The 22,536-nt window shown below is 38.2% G+C and overlaps 1 protein-coding gene across 1 annotated transcript in view; it reads left to right on the top strand.

Annotated features, from left to right (window-relative positions):
- The first annotated feature begins 11,531 nt into the window (after positions 1-11,531).
- LOC140237240 (QRFP-like peptide receptor) overlaps positions 11,532-22,536 on the top strand; it is a 23,822-nt gene continuing 12,817 nt past the window's right edge. Inside the window, exons 1-4 of the mRNA XM_072317184.1 lie at positions 11,532-11,546; positions 15,152-15,454; positions 16,557-16,680; positions 17,680-18,093. Coding sequence (XP_072173285.1) covers positions 11,533-11,546; positions 15,152-15,454; positions 16,557-16,680; positions 17,680-18,093 — 855 coding nt within the window. The 5' untranslated portion in view covers position 11,532. The remainder of the gene's footprint in view (positions 11,547-15,151; positions 15,455-16,556; positions 16,681-17,679; positions 18,094-22,536) is intronic.

Below are 22,536 nucleotides of genomic sequence, written 5' to 3'. Positions count from 1 at the left end.
GAGAAAGAAACATCGTATACCTCAAAATTAATGATAATCTGATCACCAGGAAAACATGGGGGACATTTATTTCATGAACAATGAACCAATCATACAATCAACAAAAAAGAACTTCGTGATTTGATATCCTTTAGCTGTTGTCCTTCTTAGTTCCCGTTCTATCTGGTTAAAGACAACTTTCCCTGAGTTTATATACATGTCTTCATTGTTTGCTTTTGCTCTTCAAATAAAGTCTTGTTGCGCTAGAGATTCGATGTGATTTGATAAAAATCATTGAAAGAGAGAGGAAATTCAAAAGTTGTTGCGTCATTCAAAAGACAGTTTCACATCTACCGAAGACAGGATAGCTAAAATTCTACCCGCTCAATGTCGCCATGAATTTGTACATCATTAGAAGACATCTCAAGACTTTTTACACATATAAATAAAAACAAAAATCACACTCTCTTCTTTTCGTGAACAACCTACATATTCATATACCATTTTACGTAAAAATATGTCATCAAGCGTTGAATGGGCCATTTCACATTCTAAATAAGAATGTTTTGATGAAATTTAATAAAGGAAATTAGAACAAACAGGACAAGAAAGTTTCATTGAAGTCAGACTTGAGGTGGAACAGAAAATATATAGAAGTTGTAAGTTCCACATGTTTCCTTATTTTAACACAAATTACGAAGGGCCTCACAACTTCCCGATTGGATTGCACGCATAATGTTATCAAAACTACGTGTTTCCACTCTGAAAGTCACCATCATAATAATATGTTATAACCAGACTGCAATAATCTAGTGTTATTGCATCGATATGTGCTTGCGGCTAATATCACCGATTTTTTTTTTAAGAGAGAAACTCAAAAGCTGAAAAACATTCCTATTAGTATTCAAGCACAGTTTTAACGAAGGTTTTCTGCTCGTCTGAATTTACTCTTTTATTGAAGACCACTTTGATAATGACATGGAATTACGCTTCGAAAAACGAAGACGATTGCCAAACTACCTCGACCTAAGAACAACCAAAATTTAATGAAAGAAAAAAGCTTCGTGTACAAGAAGGATACGGCCAATTTCGTGAAATATATAACTACTTAATTGAGACATCATCTATGAATGATATACTAGTATAAGAATGTATGATTTTTTTTTAAATAAAAGCAAAGAATGAATCAAATGCAGAGTTTCTTATATTCTCAGAATAATGCCTACGTCATCTAGCCTTGAATTAAAGTGATACATCGAGAAACACTCGATATTACTTCTATCTTGTATACTTGTTGTCCACGAGATGTTATATCTAGTACATAACCCCAAAGTAATGAATACGCACTATAATTCTCCGTTCCTTTATTGTAATGTTTTGGAGGTTCGATAATATCAATGATAAAACACTTTGTTAGTACATCAGTAAGTCTCTGTGTTTAGCGTAGTGTCTGTTTGTTCTTCTTTTGTGTGACTGTCCGTCTGTCTTTCAGTATTAAATTTACTTTCATGATGACAAATGTTCTGTTGTCTAACAGTGCATCTGTGTGTGGGCCAGTTTTTCCTTTATACTGTCTCTATCGATATCTCTCTTTTAAATCCTTCGATAACATGCCTTTCGTGAGATAACCTGCACTCGACCGTGCGGCCGATCTGGTGTGACGAGCAGAACAAGAAATGTCAAGTAGAATTGATTCAGGGAGTCAAAGCATTTCCTCGAAAAACAATTGGAAGGAAGAGGGAGCCTTTTTTCTGACATGGCTGCTTCCTTCTTCTACGTATTATAAGCAATTACCAGTCGGGTTCATCCGCTTACGGCTGATCAAACCAGTATACAGGTGGCATTTCTGTGTCACGTATTGAATTGTGTGGACTTTTTTGGGATGGGGAAATCTATTGTACCTGGAAGACATCAAGTGACCAATAAAGTGAAATATATTTTTGTACGAAGGATGGCTCAAAACTACAGGCCTTTTGTGAACGATAATCATTGCAGATTCCTGATAATTGGATGAAATCAGCACGGCGAAATTTTTCCATTAACCTTTCCCTTAGTGACGGACAAACTCAGTAAGGAAACGCGCACGTATTGCAGAAGAGTCATGGAATCGATCCATCAACATTTTTCTTATCAAGAGAAACGGATAACTGATGATGGTGTGCTATATCACTTCCCTTAAAAGGCATTTTGGTCCGTGGTTTCATGATTAAGATTTTAAGAATGAATTTAATGCTGTAAATTACGAAAATGGTCTTCAACTTAGTACAGGGAGGGGTTGATGACAAAGCAAGATGACATATTAAGTTCTTTCTGCAGATTAAAGGGATGGTACAGTATTGGTGGAGATGAGAATTAGGCTTTTAACTTTTTGCGAGATACCAAGAAAACACTTATGAAATAGTACAGAGCATACCTCTTTCAGAGGAATTCCAAGTTTATTTGATGAAAATCGGGTTTGGAATGACTGAAACATCCAAAAACAAGGTAAAACAAAGCGAATTGTAATAAAATGTGGGTCCCACACTTTATTAGAATCGCTCTGTTTTGGATATCTCTGCCATATCAAAACCAATTTTTATCAAATAAAAGTTGAATTCCTCATGGAATTACATGCTCTTTCATATTTCATAAGAGGTTTCTCATTATCTCACCAATAAATGTTAGAAACCTGAAATTAGGTCTCAACCAAAACTATTCTATCCCTTTAAGATGATTGATTGGACGGTGAAGACGCCTCCAGGAATAGAACACAAATCCTCCGAAATCATCTCGTGATTTGTATGCAATAAGGATAAATGAGAACACTACTAATGCAAACACTCCTTTTACTCTTCTTCGCACAGTGCATGCATAATGACGAGTGATAAAAAGTGATTTTAATAATGACAGACCTACAAATGACAACTGTGATAATAAAATTATGAGATAAAGGCATGACTTACATATCGAGGGTACAGAAGATATTTTTATTGAAATTTTGAACAGTAAAGCAAAAAATATAATAATATCTATGCAAAGTGTTTTTTTTTTTCAATTTTTTTCCTGCTTATGATGACGGTCCCCTGTATTGATTTCTCCTTTGTTAATAGATACAATATGCCTTAATATGTTATTTTGATTCATATGTCACTTCAGACTGATGTTGTTACGCAAATGATTTTTTTTTTTTTTGTATTGATTTGTATGTTATCTGTATCATTCTGTTTTCAATTGCAATTGTATTCGGAGAAAGAAAATGCAGAAATAAACCAAACCAAACCAAACCAAACAACCATGCTTGTTTGTCGAGGGTTGTGTTTGGGTTTTCGTTTCTCTTTAGTCAATCTTTGGTTGAAACAGCGTGTGAAATGCCTGAAGTAATGTTCTCTTTCTGTTCCATTAACTGGCCAATGTAACTGAGTTTTGCCATTAAAGTGACCAGGTGCTGGCACACCAGACCTGGAATTCTTTCTCTTCAGTATTTGCGACTTCTTCGTGGATAGCAATGGGCAATTGAGCATTGACAAACGCGATTACTTTTTAATATCCCAGCAAGCAAAGGTAGATGGCAAGACATCTCTTAACCAGTTCAGTGCCACAACTTCTGCCGGGTGTGTACAATGCTATGGGGTTTTCTCTGCCAGTGGGCACTCAAAGCACATAAAGGGTTAGATGGGAGATATATCAGGCCTGGCATCAAACCGAGGTGTCCTTTTCTAGCACATGTTCAAGTGCGAAGTAAATGCCGATGATGTCATGCATCGTCGAGATGACCCAATTATATCACGATAACTCAAAACGACACCAAGCTGGCAAATATTTTTGCAGCGACCTGAGTGTGCCATGCCCGGAAGAGAGCGATGTTCAAATGTTGTGCTCGGTGTTCATACCGAGGGAGTCGGGTGGCGCCAACGCTCGAGTAACCCAATTTCAGACAGACAATCAGGGTTACTGCCTGGTCGCCAGGTCGTTGGTACTCACTGCCATGTATTCCAAATAAGACTTAAGGTGACTTGTAAGCTCAAACTTTTCAATGGTATTTCCTGTGTACTTTCTTTCTATGTTCAATAAATATATGTGTGTGTGCATGTGATGTCATTTTTCTACATTTCCGAAAGTTGTTCGTCAAACATAATTGAACATTTCTCTTCAGAACCGGCGCAACGGACGGGGTGGGGTAGGGGCCGGGGGAAGGGGGCTCCTCCCCCCCCCCTACTGTTTTTGCATAATATATGGGAATACGTAGGGTCTAATTACTTTGGGCATCCCCCTTTTTTACCTCGGAAGTGGCACCAGAGGGGAAAAAAATGTGGGTAAGCTCTGTTTTGCTTGTAAGTCAATATCGACGAGAAGCCGATTGGAAGTTATATACCAGAGGGCTTTTTTTCCCTGGACAGCCGATGAAACCTGGAAGTGGTAGATGAAGTGCAGAAAAGGCCTTTTTTTTTTTTCTTGCTTGTCAGCTGATGAAACCCGGAAGTGGCACCAGAAATATAAACTGCCCCCTCCCCCTCCACTTTTGAAAACGTGGCGCCGGCCGAGAGATTAAAACCCCTGTCTGATTTGACACCTACTATGACCGGACAAGAATACGGCATGGGAATCTCGTGCAGACATCGTGCCGATGTCAGACAAGAGGACTACATAAAGAATTTTTAAGTGTCTATTGCCATTTTCCTGGCAACGATTTCATTTACTGTTATCAATCCCACCTAAATTTTCCCTTTATACATTACGCAAAATATCTCTATCATAAACATGCTTCCACGAATTTTTGCTCTTCATTCTTTATAGTTTTTCATGTTACTGTAACGGGTTTATAGTTTTTCATGTTACTGTTTTATGGTTCTCCCCTTCCTTGTAAGTCTCCCTTTCTCTTTCCTATTTCGCATTCCCTTACTTGATGTCTCATTCCACTCTCTTTCTCACTCGCTTTTCTTTTTACTTTTCTCTCGCTCTGATGTAATAGTAAAGATCATTTTATGACAGCTTCAAATGTCTTGATTGAGACAACTTATGACCTAAGATAAACGTGAGAGAGATATCTGCAATTATCCCATTGTCTGATCCTTTTAGCAGAGTTCAAGTCGGTACATTCAAGGGTAACGAAGAGAATACGAAGTTTATCACATCGCTGGTCCGCTGTGACAGCGGTCTATCTAACACGGGAGTGTTTATTGCTTTGGGAGGGAAAGTGGGAGAGTGCACTCAGAGTAGATCACGTGATACGCTGTTGTGGAAAGATGTCCTCCTATTGGTTGATTGCGCAGCAGTCAATTTTCAATCACATGAACCGACGCGAATATACTCTGAATACGAGAGCGTGGTGACACTAAAACCTTGGCAGCCGGCTTATTCTGCCACCACCGAGATAGATACCTGCTATCTCCGGTCTGTGCAGGGCGGGGAGGCGTCAGATTTTCACACAGCCTGCTTGCCTGCTTTAAATCTCACTTGAAGCTGCGCAATACGATAAATAGCCGTTCTCTTGGCCTGGATTAGCTTAGTTGATCCTGATCTCTGATTCAACCATTTTGACTGGAAGTCAATTCTCATCCTACCTAAGACATTGGAATATTCTTCGACTGATTTTAAAGTGGCTTTTCAACATCGTCAGGTAAGAGATTTGAAAGAAATTCAGACAAGTTGAAAGGATGTCATGAATGTAAGTCAATGATTGATGTTCTGTTTTACTGAGACTAAGAGTGAGTGAGTGTTGGATGACGAGCGGAAGAGCAGATTAAGAGATTGGCAGATTGTTCGTTTGTTTGTAGCATTTCCTTTCCAAGTGTTGGTTTGTGATCACATCTATTGGTTCAGTAATTTCGATCTTTTCAAGGAAATACAATAAAAAATTACGTGAGTATTATTTATAAAGTTTTTATGTTGGCTAGTGTTGTATTTTCTTTCACTTTGCAATGACAAACGGTTTTGTAGATGAGAAGCTAGTTGATATCAATATTGCATCAAACTCTCAAATCGGTATGTCTATTCAACTTGAAAATATGAAGGAAGCAAAAAAAGATTATGCGTTGCTCCTCTTTCGCATAATTACATGACCTCGTATCTTCCTATAATGAGGAAATGAAAATGTTGTATTCATAAATAGTTTCCAAACTCTGTTACAGTCATCAAGCGAACTATGTCAAGATAACGAACAGACTTTGTAGAACAGTACTTCCAGCCCCTAGGCTCTGATTTCCCATTGAGACCAAGCCACTGTGCCAGGTGTCTACGCGTGTCAGTGGTTGTGTTGTACTGTAATCATTCGTCAAGACACAGGAACTGAAAGTTTGGTCACCATTCACGAAGTCGATTTTATTGGATGATTTGGTTTTAAAAGAAAATGCATGGTAAAAGAAACATGTCAGTACTGAGGTTCGATTTCATGCATTTAGGCTCCTACTGCTTATGATAACAGTAGAATTCTGATTCAGTATTTTTGCTCAAAATACTGCAGTTACTTTTGTAGCTTTGATAATGTTTCGAATTGTACATTGATAAGATGATAATGCTTGATATTGTTCAATTTAGTGATTTCCATTGTATTTGACTGTTGTTGTGAAGTTATAAGAAATTTAATTCAATTTAGATTCACAATCAAAATTCAATTGAAAAGTGCACAATTGGTATATAGAACAGAAAGAAAAATGTGAAATCGCTCTCCAGGGTTACCTCATATGTATCGACCATGACTCGTAAAACTTAAAACAGATGTATTTAATGATATCCAAATGTCATTTCATTGTTATGTATATCACATGTTGCACATGGCCTTGCTAACTGGAAATTAGTTACCCTGTATAACGTAATGAGGGTTGGAATCGCCTTTATGGAAATTCAAGGCTGAACTATGTGTAGAATAGATAGCAGGTTCATTGGCATGCTTGAAGTTCATACCATCTGATAATATGTTATCCATACATACATGTGTTTTATCAAAGTTTTTCATGCTTGACATAGATTGATGAATATCGAACTTTTGATATCAATGCAGTACTTTCACATCTCACGTAGATTACAAAATAAAGTGACTCACTTTATGTGAGAGGATGAGATGGGGGAGCACGGGCTTTTTTCAACCTGCGCCTACAAATAGAATGGATTAATCTAGGCAAAAGTAGAGACTATTCAACCCGTCACAATCAAGTCGATTCATTCAGGCACACTTATTATGCAGTCATTTGCATATTGGTTATTGCACTAAGCTGTGTCCGTAGAAGAGTACGTGTGAAATGTATCCAGTGCTAAATCAGGTATCTGCATCGCTAGCCTCCCCAGTATTCCTTCGCAGAAATAATTTCAGACAGATAAATTCCACAATAATTTCAATTGCTTAAAGTTCTTACTATTTTTTTAAATTGTGGACGCGATTTGATAGACTTCTAAAGCATGTAGGCTACCAAACAGGGCCATCAAAACAGTAATGCCACTAAGGGATTTTGTTGTAACCGCAATATTAGGTTTGTATAGAATATTCACAGTCATTTTATCATTGATACGAATCAAGACAGGCATGCATGGTTTTCAGTAGGCGCTCCTAATGGTAGAAAACTCTTCACCCATGTCATCCTTGAATCGTTCCTCTGTCGAACCATAGGGGGAGGCCTTTGAGTCACCCTACGTCCATACGGTGGTCTGGCGCATGGCCATAATTTGATTTATGGTTCCATGGTCTGTTTGACATATCTCATTAAATCGTATTTTATAGCGATGTGTCAATAGCATAGAGACTAATAAACAGATTCAAGCTACCTCTGTGAGGTTAATAGTATATAACCGTACAAGTTCATAAATAACGCACAGAGTAGCGATATTTATATGAATATATGTGGTTGTACACAAACACCGTAACAAAACACATGGATAACTGATTTGATAATATGAAGTTTTCTCATCCAGATATTCCACTCAATTCCACCGTCCCTTAAAATGTGTACGAGCGCGATGAGGTACTTTGTGTGCGTCTACATTTGTTTTCACAAGAACTGATTCAATAAGAGAGAATTGGCCTATCGTGTACAGGGACAGCAAATAACCCGCGGCGTACACTCGTGTTTTCTCTCCAACAACCAAACTGTTTTTTCATCTTTCTCTTTGTCGACATTTCATTCAATACATTAAGGAATATTGCGTGATTCCCTCACCTGTAAGACTGCAGTCACTCTTTATTTCTCCTCCCAATTGAACCGCCAGTTTACCCATGCCAAGTCTAAGTCAGTCTGACATTCGTGCAATATGTCATTTCGACTTCGACTCAATATACTTTACGATATCTCGTACAGATAAAGCGAATATTTGATCAAAACTTATACAAATATTGAATAGATGCGGTCTATCTTCAGGTTGTTTAAGGCATACGTAGAGCAATTTGTCTAGCTGATGTTCGCCGATACTTTGGTCTGTGACAAACACGGCCGTATTCGGCTTTTGATACCCGTATCACACGCCTCTTACTACCCCCCCCCCCCCCCACACACACACACACACCTTGAAACACCGATCAAGCTTAAGAAACGAATATAGTCTTGTAACCAATATTTACCACAAAAAAACCAACAACAACAACTTAGAAAGTGGTAGCACCCCATCCAATGGGTGTTAAAAAACAGCAGACACTGAAGCAAACAACCTATAACGCCCTGGAGCAGTTGGTCTACTCTAGCTGGCTTACTGAAAAGGTTTTTGGGGTTTTTTTTAAAGAGTAAAAAGCACCAACAACCCTTGGGAGGGAAGATCTCTCTTTTCAATCCAACCTGGCATGGATAAATTGAAAACGCTCTGGAAACAATTAGCTGCAGTTCAATCGAGTGAGTGTTTTCTGGTCCGCTCTTGAAAGGAGCTAATTCAATGACGTAGGCAAAATGAGCCGCCCAGGATAAAGCAGCGTTGTATACATTCAGAGTCACTTCACGACAAAGATTGCCCACATCATTTAATCCAAGGCCATAGGTCATAGAAGAAGTGAGGAGACAATTTTGTCGAACTTTTCTTTTGCAGCAGTGCATGTTGTTTACGAAGTAATGTGAAATAACTTTTTGGCCGATCTTACTGAACTTTTCGTGTTCTCACTTACAGATCCAGCTACGGGACTGTTAGCGTAAAAAAGGATCATTAATTGTCTTCCGCTGATTGAGGACTCACAATGTGACTTTCCTTGGCGATCGCCTTCCTATGTTCTTCCTCATCATGCCGTTTTTGCAAACGTCAAATGTTTTATACTTTGACTGGAAGTCACATTTTCTATTTAAGAGCTACGCAGTTCTCATTTCGCCATTGTACTGGACAAAACACAGAATTACTTTCTAGTTACCACAACACAGTAAATGGACTAATCATTACAGATCGTGTGTATACATTATCGTACTTTGCCTATCTTGAACACACCAAAGCCCATGATTAATGGAATAAAAGAAGTCGAAGCGATGTATTGTGGTGTATTGTCTTCAGACTCTTATTCCTATTCTTGATAGAATAGGAATGTTATAGTTCTTGATTAGACGTTTCAGTACCTTAGAATGAGGAGGAAAAGCCTGACTTTTTAATCATGAAAGCATTTCGAGAAAAAAAAAGTGCGATGAAGAAGACAGAATGTTGTTGAGTAGGAAGTGGAATGGCTTTTAAAGCTGTGGCTCGTAGGAGAGAGATATTTCACATGGCTGTTCATGCACAGGAAGAAGAGACGGTAAAAGTTGGTCGTAAACGCACGACATCATTATCATCTCTAGAGACAGGCGAGCATGACGAGAGAAAGTCGCTCACTCGCCGAACCAATATAACTGTGACATCTGGCGTGACGAGCTTTCAATTTCTTCTTAATACCAGTTTGTAGGGGGTGTAAAAAGTCTGTGAGTCTGTGAGTGCTGGCACCCATGACGTTACCAAACAATGCATGGCTTACTTCACTGAAACATGGACCAAGTGTGGTTCCTTTTTGGTACTTTTTATAGATTTATTTATGTTTTTACCCAGCTTGATTTGAGTTTGAGTTTTATGTCATTTTCTTTTTCCGCAAGTATAAGATAAGTATCACTCTTGTGTATTGCACATTTTTATACGTCTCTCTCTCTATCTATCTATCTATCTATCTATCTCTTTCTCTTGGCTGCTATATTGTAATATATACATAGATATGTACTGGTTTAAATTATATTTCTCCTACTCGAAAGAAAAAGTCAATAGTGTTATGTAGTTTAGATAGTTTGAGCTGCTTCTGTTTAGACTGAGGTAAGGGTGCTCGATAGATTGAGATTTGGGTTGAAAGCAGAGGAAGGGAACATTCAAAAAGAAGTAAAACTGTAAAACTGAACAAAAATCCTACCATCGCACGACATCCATTCACCACACACAGACAAGACAAAGAACACTAAATCATTCTTTATTTCTTGGAATAAAGCCTGCTAGGGTTCACTTATTGTATGCATGATTTCTACCTTGATTAACACGTTAGTGGGGAGAAGGCTATGGATCGAAAGCTGCAATTAGTACGGCTCTAATGGGGGAAGGGGTGGCATGCCTGTGAGGCATGCGCTTTCATTTAGATACCACTTAACCCCAGCAGGAAGTGAAACCTAATGAAATGGCGTTACACCATTGAGGGACTCGCAGAGATATTAAAGCCAAACGACATTTTGTCAAATACGTACTGCCTGTTGCAATCACCAAGTAAGAACATCGTTGGTTGACGTGCTGCATTTCAGGCTCATGTTTTGAAATCGCAAACACATTGCATATAGTGAGACAATTGCAACTGATTTCCAGTTCTTGCAAGAACTTATCACTAAATCGTAGTAGACGAACGGTTGCTCAAACAGGTCAGACACATACATGTATCAATGCTTTGAATTCAAACATTTTTTTTCAAAGACTTCTTTCATATTTCATGGTCTTTTTGTTTAGATTCAATGAAGTGTCTCTATTTATATGATGGCTTTAGAAATGTACAGTTTTGATTGTAACAAGGATGAATTGTCCACAATACTGAATATATTTAAAATGATACTGTATGAAATATCTTTTACAAAAACCTATACAAGAAATGACGAGAGAAATTGTCATGTTATGTAATACTTAGACAATCAGCAACCTCTATATAGTTATATTGCAATCATTTAAGTTCTCACATTCGCAGAAGGAAAGCAATTCTTTGGTTGATTGTGTCTATGAAAAAAAAAATGTTATAAGAAAGAAAGTTATTATACCCAGGCAGCGCTGCTTTGGATAGAAAGTCTCTCATTTGGAAAGTGCGCATTGAAGTGTGTTGATTGAATCACATTATTATTTTGTTTTACTCCTGTAGATTAATTCGACGCGGAGACACAAGTTATTTCCTTCGAGAATACCAGTAGTCTCCCCAAACCAGTAGTCATGGCTGGGGCGGAAAATACACCAATTCAAGGCGTCACAGTAGGCGGAGACACCTATAGCGATGTTACACCAAACCAGCTGTCCAGGAGTCCAGCAAGCTTTACACCGACAAAGGGGGCGTCCACCATCCTGTCTGATGAGCTTGTGACTGACACGGCCACAGAGTGGTATAACGAATCTTCCTCCTACCATGACTATAACGGAGACATGCCGTCTTGGCCGTAAGTAGATGTGGTTCAGTCTTGAATGAAACCGGGTAGAGATGGGGGTTGCCGTGAGCTCGTATATAGTGATTTATGGCACAGACTTAATGCCAATTAGATGTTTAAATGACGATGCATCTATTTCATTGCTTGGGTCAAACATCATTCGTTCTACACAAACAGGAAATTAGAGACTGCTTAGTCTTTCTTCAACGAGTGTGCGTTTTGTTTTAAATTCACTTAGATAATATTATTCTAATAATTCTACATGAGTGATAATTCACTTCTCCTAATCTTTCCTGAGCAAGAAGTGAACTGTAGTGTCATCATGTATCCCTGTAGAGATTAGGACGGTATCAGTTTGTTTGATAATACTTTAATCTGCCAAAAACTGCGGCTGTCCGTTTTCAACTTTTCAATTCAAAACAAAAATATTCGAATGGAGACAGCATCCTTGATTGATAATTCAAAGTTGCCGTTTTCTGATTGTCATGTATATTTCAAAAGCATGTACAGTGTAGATACAATACATCTCAATGCTATTCCACACATCACAGTTTGGCTTCCGTCGCTACAAATATGATAAATAGAAAAGATATGATTGCATTTTTGTAAACTTACTCAAGCTCACGAACTTTTCTTCAGGTAATGAAAACCCAGTTGTAAAAAGAAAAAAAAAAAGAAGAAGAAGTACGAGAGCGAATAATGAAAAGACGACATTTTCATAAAATAATCGTAACAAAAAGTCATGTTCGGTATTTTTTTTTTTTTTTGTTCTTTTCGTTGTGGGATAGGGAGGGATGATTTTTCAAACAATGTATATTGGTTAAAAGAAAGTATAGATATACACAAAAATAACACAAGGATTAAATGACGGGATGAGAGGTCAAAGGCCAAATGCATAGGTAACTGAATTTTATCCATTTGGGTAAAGTAACCATATACTTGTAATGATAATGGCAATGATAACGGTTTTTTTTTTTTTTATACAGCACTATATCTAGTCTAGTCTAGTCTAGTCTAGTCTAGTCTAAATGATATAAAGACATGTACGAGTTTCTTGTCCAGGGGACTGATGATTTTATTCTTCCAAGTTATGCTCTCGATCCAACACAAATAAACTCTTATTTGCTATTCCACTGAATTTCAAACAGTGCATGATTCAAACCTGGGAACTGTCTCACAAACCTACATCTCGTCAGGACCGGTTGTCAAAAAAAAACCCAACATAAAGCTGTTATACATCATCATCATAGCAGTGATAGTTTGTGTTATGGATGCCATTTAAGTACATGGAAAAGTAGGGGACCACCAACTCATCTCTGTTACAATTCGTGTAATGCGTATTAATTTGCAGGCGAATATACAATAAATAAAAGGTTTTCTAACACACTCTGAGCGAAATTGTAACATAATCTTTTGAGTGAGGTGATAATATCCAAATCCCTGGTCAGTCACTTTCCAGTGTCGATTTTTTTTTTTCAGGCGTTAAAATATTACTTTTTCCCCCACAACTATCATCTGTTTCTCTTGGCATGCTTCTGCCGAAGATCATTGTCTCCGTTGTGCGTTTTGTCTGTTAATTTGTCTTCTGTATGTCAGTCTTTTGTTTTGTCCCGTACAGCCTTTTTCTTCAGTAGTTTATTCATCTGTTAATCTAATTCTCAGTGGGCTTCCAGACTTCTTCCTCTTCTTTTTTTTTATGATGCTTCAATTTATCTTTCCATCGATGTTCTTTTCCAGAGGGGCCCACATTCTACAAGTTCTGTCTTTTTAGTAGGTCCCTCCATTTTTCGCACTTTAAACAACGGTATACATGTATTTCACTTCGATAATTTCTGTTTCTTTTTCACTACACAATGTATAATTACTATAGGTCCTCAATTGTTGTACAGTCTTTTCACTTCACAATGTTCTGTTTACCTTATTCTCTGTTATCAAAGGAAGTGAAACATATATGTTTTGTCGAATATGAAATAAACTTTGAAATGGAATTGAAAAAAATTGATATGACATGTGATTAGAATTTTAGATTTAGTTCTCTCCCAAAATAGTTACCGCCATAGGAGGAGTCCGTTAAAATATGTGGATATTCTTTATTTCTACACACACACCGAAATGTTTCATCAAGCAAAGGAAAAGCGATGGAATTCTCATTTCAAAGGACAGGATTTGCGCGCGTGCATGATAGATGCGCCCTCAACAGTTATTCAACGGCCAAATGATTTCTCTCGTTTTTTGCTAGCGGTTACAAGAAGTGTTTTCTATTTGGCTTTCTTCATATAAGGAAATTAATCCACTGACAGCTGCTGCACACGGGCCTTGCAGGAACCGATCTTGCTGAGGAACTATATTTTGTCTCTGCAGTAACGCTGAAGCAGCGAGAAGGCGGGAGAACGAGATTACATACCGTTAACAAGTTAATATTTCACTTGTCTTGCGCTGTGCTTGAATTACACCTAGCCCAGCGCCTCGGGCTACTCCAATCACAAAATCTCTCACGAACTGCGCAGAGATTGCATCAGGTGAATAGTGAGTGGCTAGAAACGATCAGGCTCCTTGGCAGACAGAGACGACGTAAAGTCACTTGAAATGACTAGCTCAGCTTGGGGTTCATTCTGTTTTTGTAATGTCCAATGCCAATGCCAAAGTAAATTAAGTAGGGCCTGCGAAAGAAGGTTGAAAAACCTAAACTGGCAACAGTCTAGCTGTCCTCCCACAGCTGGCTTTGTGAGTAGAAAAAAAAAAGTAATATATCTTAAAGATACCTAGCCGGTTTCATGAACATCCTATTTAATTGATATGTTACCAAATTTAACAATGACTTGAGACAATGACTTGAGACACTGTGAATTGAATGAGTCTGATAAAGCATTCGTAATAATAACATCACATTGTCACATCTCTGACCGATTTTTCGGATTGTCTTGTTTATCGTGCTTATTGTTGAACGAGACAGAAGATATGTTGCCATTGATAAGGATGTGTAACTAATAAAACTATTGTAACTCAGGAGGATGCCCTATAGGGCCTACTCACAAACCTTCCACTGAAAGCTAAATGATAAGTTGAAAAAAGATCTCGAGTGGTCCAAATAATGACTGTGTCCCTTTCTCTCTGGACTTTCTTGAGTGGTAGTATGCATTACAGCATTTCTCCGTTTTACCCTGTAAAGGTCCAAAAAGTTGGGTGGTTTTTTTTTTTGTTCTTTTTGTTTTTGTTTTTGTTTTTTTGGGGGGGTTGGTTTTTTTTTTTTTTTTTTTTTTTTTGGGGGGGGGCTAATGTACTAAAGTAATGTCCAGTAAATGTAGAGAGGCAGATAAAAGTTTGTTCTGTGAGTATCTTAGTGGGTAAATGAAACGATTTTGATGTCAGAACAGGTGGCTAATGACATTGAAATCTCTGGTTGCTTAGCGCTTGTAATTATCTCTCGCACAAGTACAACTTCCATCTAAGGGGAGTATTAAAACCAATGATTAATAATGCGTGTTTATCCTGTTTCAGAAATAACCTATATTAATATCACGTCACCTCCCGTTACCTTTATTGCTATATCAATCTGAAATACTGTTTCACCCAGCAACATTCACTTTTTAAGTCGCTGTCTTTTTCTCTTTTCACAGTTTGATTGAGATCCTGTTCTTGGTCATCTATGTCATCATCATTCTGGTTGGACTCCTTGGCAACTCACTGGTCATCTTCAGCATCTTGCGAACACTACACCGTATCTCTTTCACCTCCATGATGCTGTGTAGTTTGGCCATTGCTGATCTTCTCTTCGTAGCTGTCTTCACCCCGATTAATCTTCACGTCTCCATCCACTATGAGTTCATCTTTGGTCCCTTTGGCTGCCAGGTTCTGGCTTTCCTTTGGTTCCTCTCGCCCGCTTCGTCAGCCATGATGCTTCTCGTCATAAGTGCTGAAAGGTGCGACTTATTTTTCTCGCGTTTTCATCCAATACCTTTCTCTTCTCTTTATATTCTTCTTATTTTATCATTCGACTTAGTTAAGCCATTCTCAAAGGGGTTCTACTTGCTAAAACATGCTTTCACGTTTTGTTTTGTTTTAATTCAAGAGTCTATTATGTATTCTGCATACAGTTTCCTCTCCCGTCCTCCACACTTATCTTGACATCCATCAGACCAAAGCGTACAGCATTGGAACAAATTGTCTTCCTAAAATCTTGCGCGGTGCTTACTTAATGATTTGCAAGGAAAGAACGTCTGGTATGTTTCTACAATTCAATTAATGTTATGGTGCTGCCCGACAATTGAAAGAGTCACGTGTATCCATTACTTTGGGAAAACGATTGTCAGACGTAGTATAGCGTCAAGTACATTACATCTAAATAATATGTTCTGGTTCTTTTTTAGAATAGCTGCAGAGCTGCTTCTTGTTATTGGCGATCTTATTTAAGCAATTCCTGTGTTTGAAGGTTCATGACAAATTTCAGCAATGAGAACAAAGTCGATTAAATCCTGGAACAAACATTAGCAAATTGCATTATTTTCATTGGGTAGAACTTTTTTTATTTACTTCATCAACTTTGTTTGAGTGGGTGCTATGTTATAGAAACACCCAAGAACAATTATAAAATACTTGATTTCCCAAAATTCAATGGTCTTTTTTCATATTTCACACTTTTCTCATCGAAAAGAAAACAATATTTGAATTCTAAAAACGTGTAAATTAAATCTGTTCGACTGGACTTGTGACTTCTTCAGCTCTGGCTGGCTGGCGAACATTCACTATCTCATTCATTCAATATTTGAATTCACTTTCCGACTATAATAGAATGCGACCAATATGCCACACAACGTGGATGTTCACTGTTCTGTATAGGCCTACCGATGTGTTATTGATCCTTAACTTGTAACATTCCATTGCTTTATTTTTTTTAATCTCTTTTATTTTATTATTCTTTTATTTTTTTACCAAGTAACTAACAATCTTGTCTATATCTTCTGTCGGCCAAGCCGTCGGATATCCCGGTGACATCAACCTGACATTTCCCGATTGTCCCGACAGGTACTTGGTGGTTGTGTTCCCGCTGCAGGCCAAAATATTTTTCACGAAGAGACGCGGTCTTTTCATCGTAGCAATGACTTGGTTGATTTCCTTTCTCCTCGCCCTGGTCTCAGTTCCATTCACGGTAATATTTCTTGCTCTCTTTGTCTCATGACAATTTTCATCAAAGAACTTATTGTCGTAAGACTAATTCTTTTAGAAAATCATGATATCTGTTACAATGAAATACAGTAAATGTAAAATATTTAAGTGACTCTCCAACGACTTCTATTTTCGACATAATTGTAGAGATTTGTTTCATTACCCTACTTAAAACAGGAAAATGTATCCCATGAGACCTTTAAACATCTTTGCACCATCTGAGACCATTTTGTAATACCTTGAAGAACAAAGATACATTATGTTCACCACGGCATCTATTTGAGCTTGTACAGCAACTTACCCAAATTATTTCAGATCATAACCTCGCCTAATACTACAGCTAAACCTGTTTTAAATCTTTGAGGGGATTCTTCAGTTTGGTGAGAGATTGTAAGACTATTGTAGTCTTATTGTAAATTGTACGTCTAACTCTTAAGTCTATTTTTAATCAATTTAAACAAATCATTAAGCCCCCAGTGTATGCAGGAAATGTCCTGCTTGCATCACGAAAAGCTATGAATGCACAAATCTTTATCTTCGTGTCATGAACCATTCTTGTTGAGAAAGAAAAAGAAAGAATAACAAAGGCAATTTGCTCTCTCAAAGATGAACTAGTCTTACATCGGACTTTCTCACTTCAGATTTGTAATTGCCTGGATTCGAATTCTAGACAAACTGAACAAAGAAAATAATTCGTGTCTGCACCTCTTTTTTCGTTTTTGTTGTTGTTGTTGTTTTTTAGTGAAAGGATGAAAATTCACACACAGAATTTAGGCCCTACCAACGAAATAAATGAAAAAAAAAACAGCGAATGGGGTTTATCTTCTGTAAAAGTAAAGCAAGCAAACATCCCATTTCCTCTTTTCCTCTGTACCGACAAAGGTACCCAGTTTTGGTAGACCGCTTACAATAGAAACTTTGATTTCTCCCCCCCCCCCCTTGAATTTACGCAATTAACTCCCATTTAATTTTTTTTTTTCAGAAATACAATGAAATGATGTACGATGGCCACGTGTATGCAGAGTGTGAGCGAGACGCTGGGACCATAGCGGGTCAAAACTTTAAGGTGGGCTACTTCTTCATCTTTCTCTACCTGGTCCCATTGCTGGGAATGCTGTTCTGCAACGTAAGGGTGATCTTCACTCTTCACAGAAGTAGCCTGGTCACAAAGAACCTGCAGAGCGTGCGGGCACTCAAGGGCAATGGAATCAAGAGCGCCGACAGGAGTTCAATGCGTTTGAGTTGCGGTGACCCGGAAGTTAGTACAGTGATCTCCCAAGGCGGTGGAGTCAGCGAATACACTTCCGATTCAAAGTGTCTAAACGAAGACGAGAGGGAAAAAAGGAGTGTGAAATCTCGAAACAACGCTCAGTCTACTCTTCAGGAAAGAAAACGAGTAAGTCGTTTGTTTTACACACTCGTGATTAAAGGCACACAGCCAGTGGTCATGTTGATTATATCACTATCAACTTCATAGATTTCAAGGCAATAGGCCTACTCCTCATTAGATGGGTCTTACCAAACCTAAGAGAACCAACATGAACAAAAACGTGAATGAAGGTTTCTTGATTTTTTTTTTTTTTTTGGGGGGGGGGTCTTTGAACGTTAAAACTCATCAAATTTGTCGACGTAAATGTGGATTGATCTGAAATATTAAGAGTTTGTGGCTATTTACAAATATCTTCTACGTTTGACTGTATGAATGTTATCCTCCTCACATGTTTTATAACTGTGTGTACGGATCAGTCACACATTTTGTGGGTCAATACAGTTACCAGTGCGTATAGTCATCGGAACCAGTAAATATATCCTGTGTTTGGACTGAGCGTTTGAACCGATAACATATTAATCAACCACTACGGCAAAAAGGCAGTTCCGTGGTAGTTTTAGGGTGTTGGTGTGCTCTTTTTTTTCCAAAACGGAACAAGTGATGCACTTTTGGAGGACTCTTAACGCAATATACCACATAATACCGCTGCAGTAATTGACTCAGTCATTTATTCCAGACAATAAACATACCCTCGTGTCCGCACAACACAACTCGTCGATATGAGCTCTGGATGCCGCTAATCTTCGCGGTAGAATGGACAAAACCTTTCAATAGCTGATAAAACCGTTCAACATCCGCTCTTGTATTACATTTTCAATCAGAAGAGTCCATTTTTTCATATCGCTCCTCGCTAAAGAGCGTTTCATTATATTGGTTGATTGACTGCGCGCCCTGAATTAAAACCCTAATTGTACTAAAATTTTGCCGAAGCCAAGCCGCTAGCAAAGATAATGGATATTTAATTAAGTCACCGAATAAAGAACACCCCTCCCCCTCACACACACACACTCTCTCCCCCTCTTCACTCTCTTTACTCTCCCCCTCTTCCTCTCTCTCTTTACTCTCCGATTCTCTCTCATCCTACACCATCTAATCTCCCAGTGGTTCCTGGCTCTCACGTTTTCAGTTTTTCTATTACTTTCACTTTTTCATCCTTTCCACATAATATGTATGTTTCTCCCTTTCTCTCTCCCTTTTTCTCTAACTGGACTCTTTATTACATCGTTCTGTTAAAAAGGTCCGTAGGGTCTACCACTAAACATTTAAAATCATGCATTTCATGCAGTAAATATTTTAACCATTATTAGTTGCTCATAATAAACTACCAAAAATTTCTTCACAAGCAAAACTATCGCGTTTGTACTTCACAGCAAAAGCATGGCGTAATTGATACACAACGTTTTCATCGTTTGGGGAAAGATATGTAAATTGTTTATTTTTATTTTGGTGCTCTGGGTTGTGTTTTGACATACGTCCATCGAGTTAAGTCGCATGCTAAAAACATATCAGAGGTTATGAAATGTGAGATCAACGCTTGGCGCATAAACTTGGTCGGACATTTAACAGCGCACACACATACTCGCTTACACCAGCATCCACGTTCAACAAGTGCGATCACTTCCCTTTTTTTTCTCTCTTTTTTTTTCTTTTTCTCCTTTTCACTTTAAGAGATGATATGATAGCTGGAATATCAACCGCAAAACTTTATCATTGATTTTGGTAAAGATTTTGCAAAAATCATTGAAGCCTGTGTGCAGGTGTGTGACAACATGAAATTTCATCGTCACTAATCAATAAAACCTGTTTCAGAATCAAAATGAGCAGTGACATTTTTTATCCATGACGGAAATGACCCATCACGAGTGTTGTCCCAGCTCAGTCTTTGTCATGAACAAAATATCCATTACATGTTCGTCTTTTGTTCGCTTTCGCTTTTGCTTTTGTGCATTCGTTGTTGTTAGTTGTTGTTGCTGTTTGTCTCCTTGTGTTCGCATGTCTGGAAAGAAGATTTTATTTTCATCTTAACTTCTTTCTTTCAAATAGTCTCAAGCCATAGATGAGTTATGGTTCGAATTGTTTAACAAGCAGACGACAAGGGATAGTTGTAGTCACATTCCATAGGTAAGTTATGGATCGAATTGTTTAGCAAGGGCTAGCTCAAGTCATATTCCATGAGTTATGTGTCGCAATGTTTAACAAGATTTAAGTTAAGTCACGTTCAATAGGTGAGTTATGCGTCGTATTGTTTAGCAAGGTTGGAAGCGGTCACGTTTAATACTGTAGTGAGTTACGGGTTGAATCATTTAACAAGGGTCGGTTCAGTTTGGTCACCTTCAATAGGAACATTATGGGTTCGAGTTGTTTAACAAGGCTTTGCTGTGTGCACACAGCAAGGCTGTGTGCACACACAGTAGGTCAGTTATGGGTCGAACCTTTTAACAAGCAGATAACAAGGTTTTATTGGAAGATTCCACTTCATTTATTCATCGTAAAGAGCAGGGAAGTGGTACCACCTTACATCCAACTAGACCCCATGGAAGACCAGCAATTGCACCTGAATAATATGGGCTATCTACCCATCTTCTTAGATGGAAATGAAACAAACAAACTAAGTCACTTGTAGATTAATATGATCAGCAAGTCTGGTTTAGGTTTCAGGTTATTGTTATCAGTAGAGTGCCTATTTTGTTCATAAGCTTTGTGGCGTGACGTGACAGGAATCACCGATGTGTATCGTCGAACGAAAAAAGGAAAATTCGTGTATAAATCCCTCAGCTATGTATTTTCCTATTCTAAATTGTCCTTGGGAAACAAGAAAAAGCTCGGAGGAAAAAGCGGTCTGTCAGTTGGTATTAGCTTGCACACATTGTGGTTACTTTGAATCACAAAACGGTAATGTATACCCTGTCCTTTGACGATTGTCCTGCTGATCTATATTCGTCCAAGCCTGTATAAAACATCAACTTCTCTCCCCTACTCTCACCTTGCCCTTACACGTGAGTTGGCAAACCGTGCCTCCTAAAACGATCCGTGTTTCTATCTGTACTCATCGCTTTTCCTTTCATACATACTTTCATACATACTTCAGTTAATGGCTTACAACTCGTGGGCTCTCTGTCACACGCGGTGTGTCCTTATGAATGAATACTTTGCAATGAAAGAATGCTGATAATTCTGAAGAGGCTATCCCTTGTAAATAGGGCCATGTAGATGCCATCATCAACAATTTAAAGAAAAAACTCTTTTAAAAAAAAAACCACTAAATACGAAATATCATGAGCTTGATTTGAAGTAGACCTACATCTGGGTTCCGTTTCATAAAGCTTGTCATCAGTAGTAACTGCCACATTTCTATGACAAATTTGTTCTCAGCCAATCAGATACATGGATTTCAGTAGCTTATAACAAATATCGTAACTTGTAACTGATGATAAGTTATGTAAAACGGGACCCTGGTTTCGTCTCGAACAAAGAACGCCTTAGTTTGTAGTTCTTTGGCATAATCACAGATCAATCAAAACATTTTGACAGAGTCTATATGTGTGTGTGGGTGTGTGCGTGCATGTTGTGTGTGTGTGTGTGTGTATGTGATTAGTTGTCAGGACGGGGAACATTTACTCGAGGGTGATGATTAATATGAGATATACAACATTGAAGCACTGACACTATGCTCCATGGTGTGTCCATAGAACAGTTGCAGGTATATCTCTCTCTTCTCTTATCTCTTTTTTTCTCCATGTCTTTTTTTTTCTCTCTCTCTCTCCCTCTCTTTCTCTCTTGCCGCAAGTCGACGGATTAGAGTCTCGAGCTTATTACATCCATATTCATTAAGTACAGATAGCACACATCCCAATACACGTGAAAAAAAGAAATGAATGAAAAAGTCCAGACGAGATGTGTAGAGTGGTTGGCAACCTGGCCAAGATTGATGGCAACAATCCCTGGAGACGGTCACGTGACAATGAACATCGATTGCGACTGAAGGGGAGAAGCTGGAAATCGTAGGAAATTGTATCATTTTTCATACTCATGCACGTGATGGAAAAAAGCCCCAGATCCTCAATCATCTTCCCTTCATCACAAATAGGCACAACAATCGGGGACGGTGTAGTGGGGGAACTTGTAAAACGGCCTGAGCTATGTTTGGGCCTACACTCCGAGGTAGACGTCCGCCAAATATCCCTTGCTAAGCCTCAATTTAGATGTGTGGTGACAGGTTACAGGATGGGTTGAATTTCACCTCTTCATTGCGTGTATTTATTGTAAGCATTCGTGATAGTAACGCTTTTTTGTTATCCAAGTCGTTGTTGTTATTGTTGTTGTTCTGATTGTTGTTCTTGTTGTTGTTTTTTGTTTGTTTTGTTGTTGTTCTTGTTGTTGTTGTTAAATACATCTTGTGATTCTGACGGCTTCTTATGATTATTATATGCAAAGCAGGGAAGGAAGAAAGAGAAAAACAACATCAACTCCCTTTATTTTTTCATTGATCTCTGATAATTCATTTATTAT

The sequence above is a fragment of the Diadema setosum genome, chromosome 13, assembly GCF_964275005.1.
Source record: "Diadema setosum chromosome 13, eeDiaSeto1, whole genome shotgun sequence".
Taxonomy (NCBI): domain Eukaryota; kingdom Metazoa; phylum Echinodermata; class Echinoidea; order Diadematoida; family Diadematidae; genus Diadema; species Diadema setosum.
Note: the sequence above shows the minus strand (reverse complement) of the source record. Positions and strands in the feature narration are given on the sequence as shown.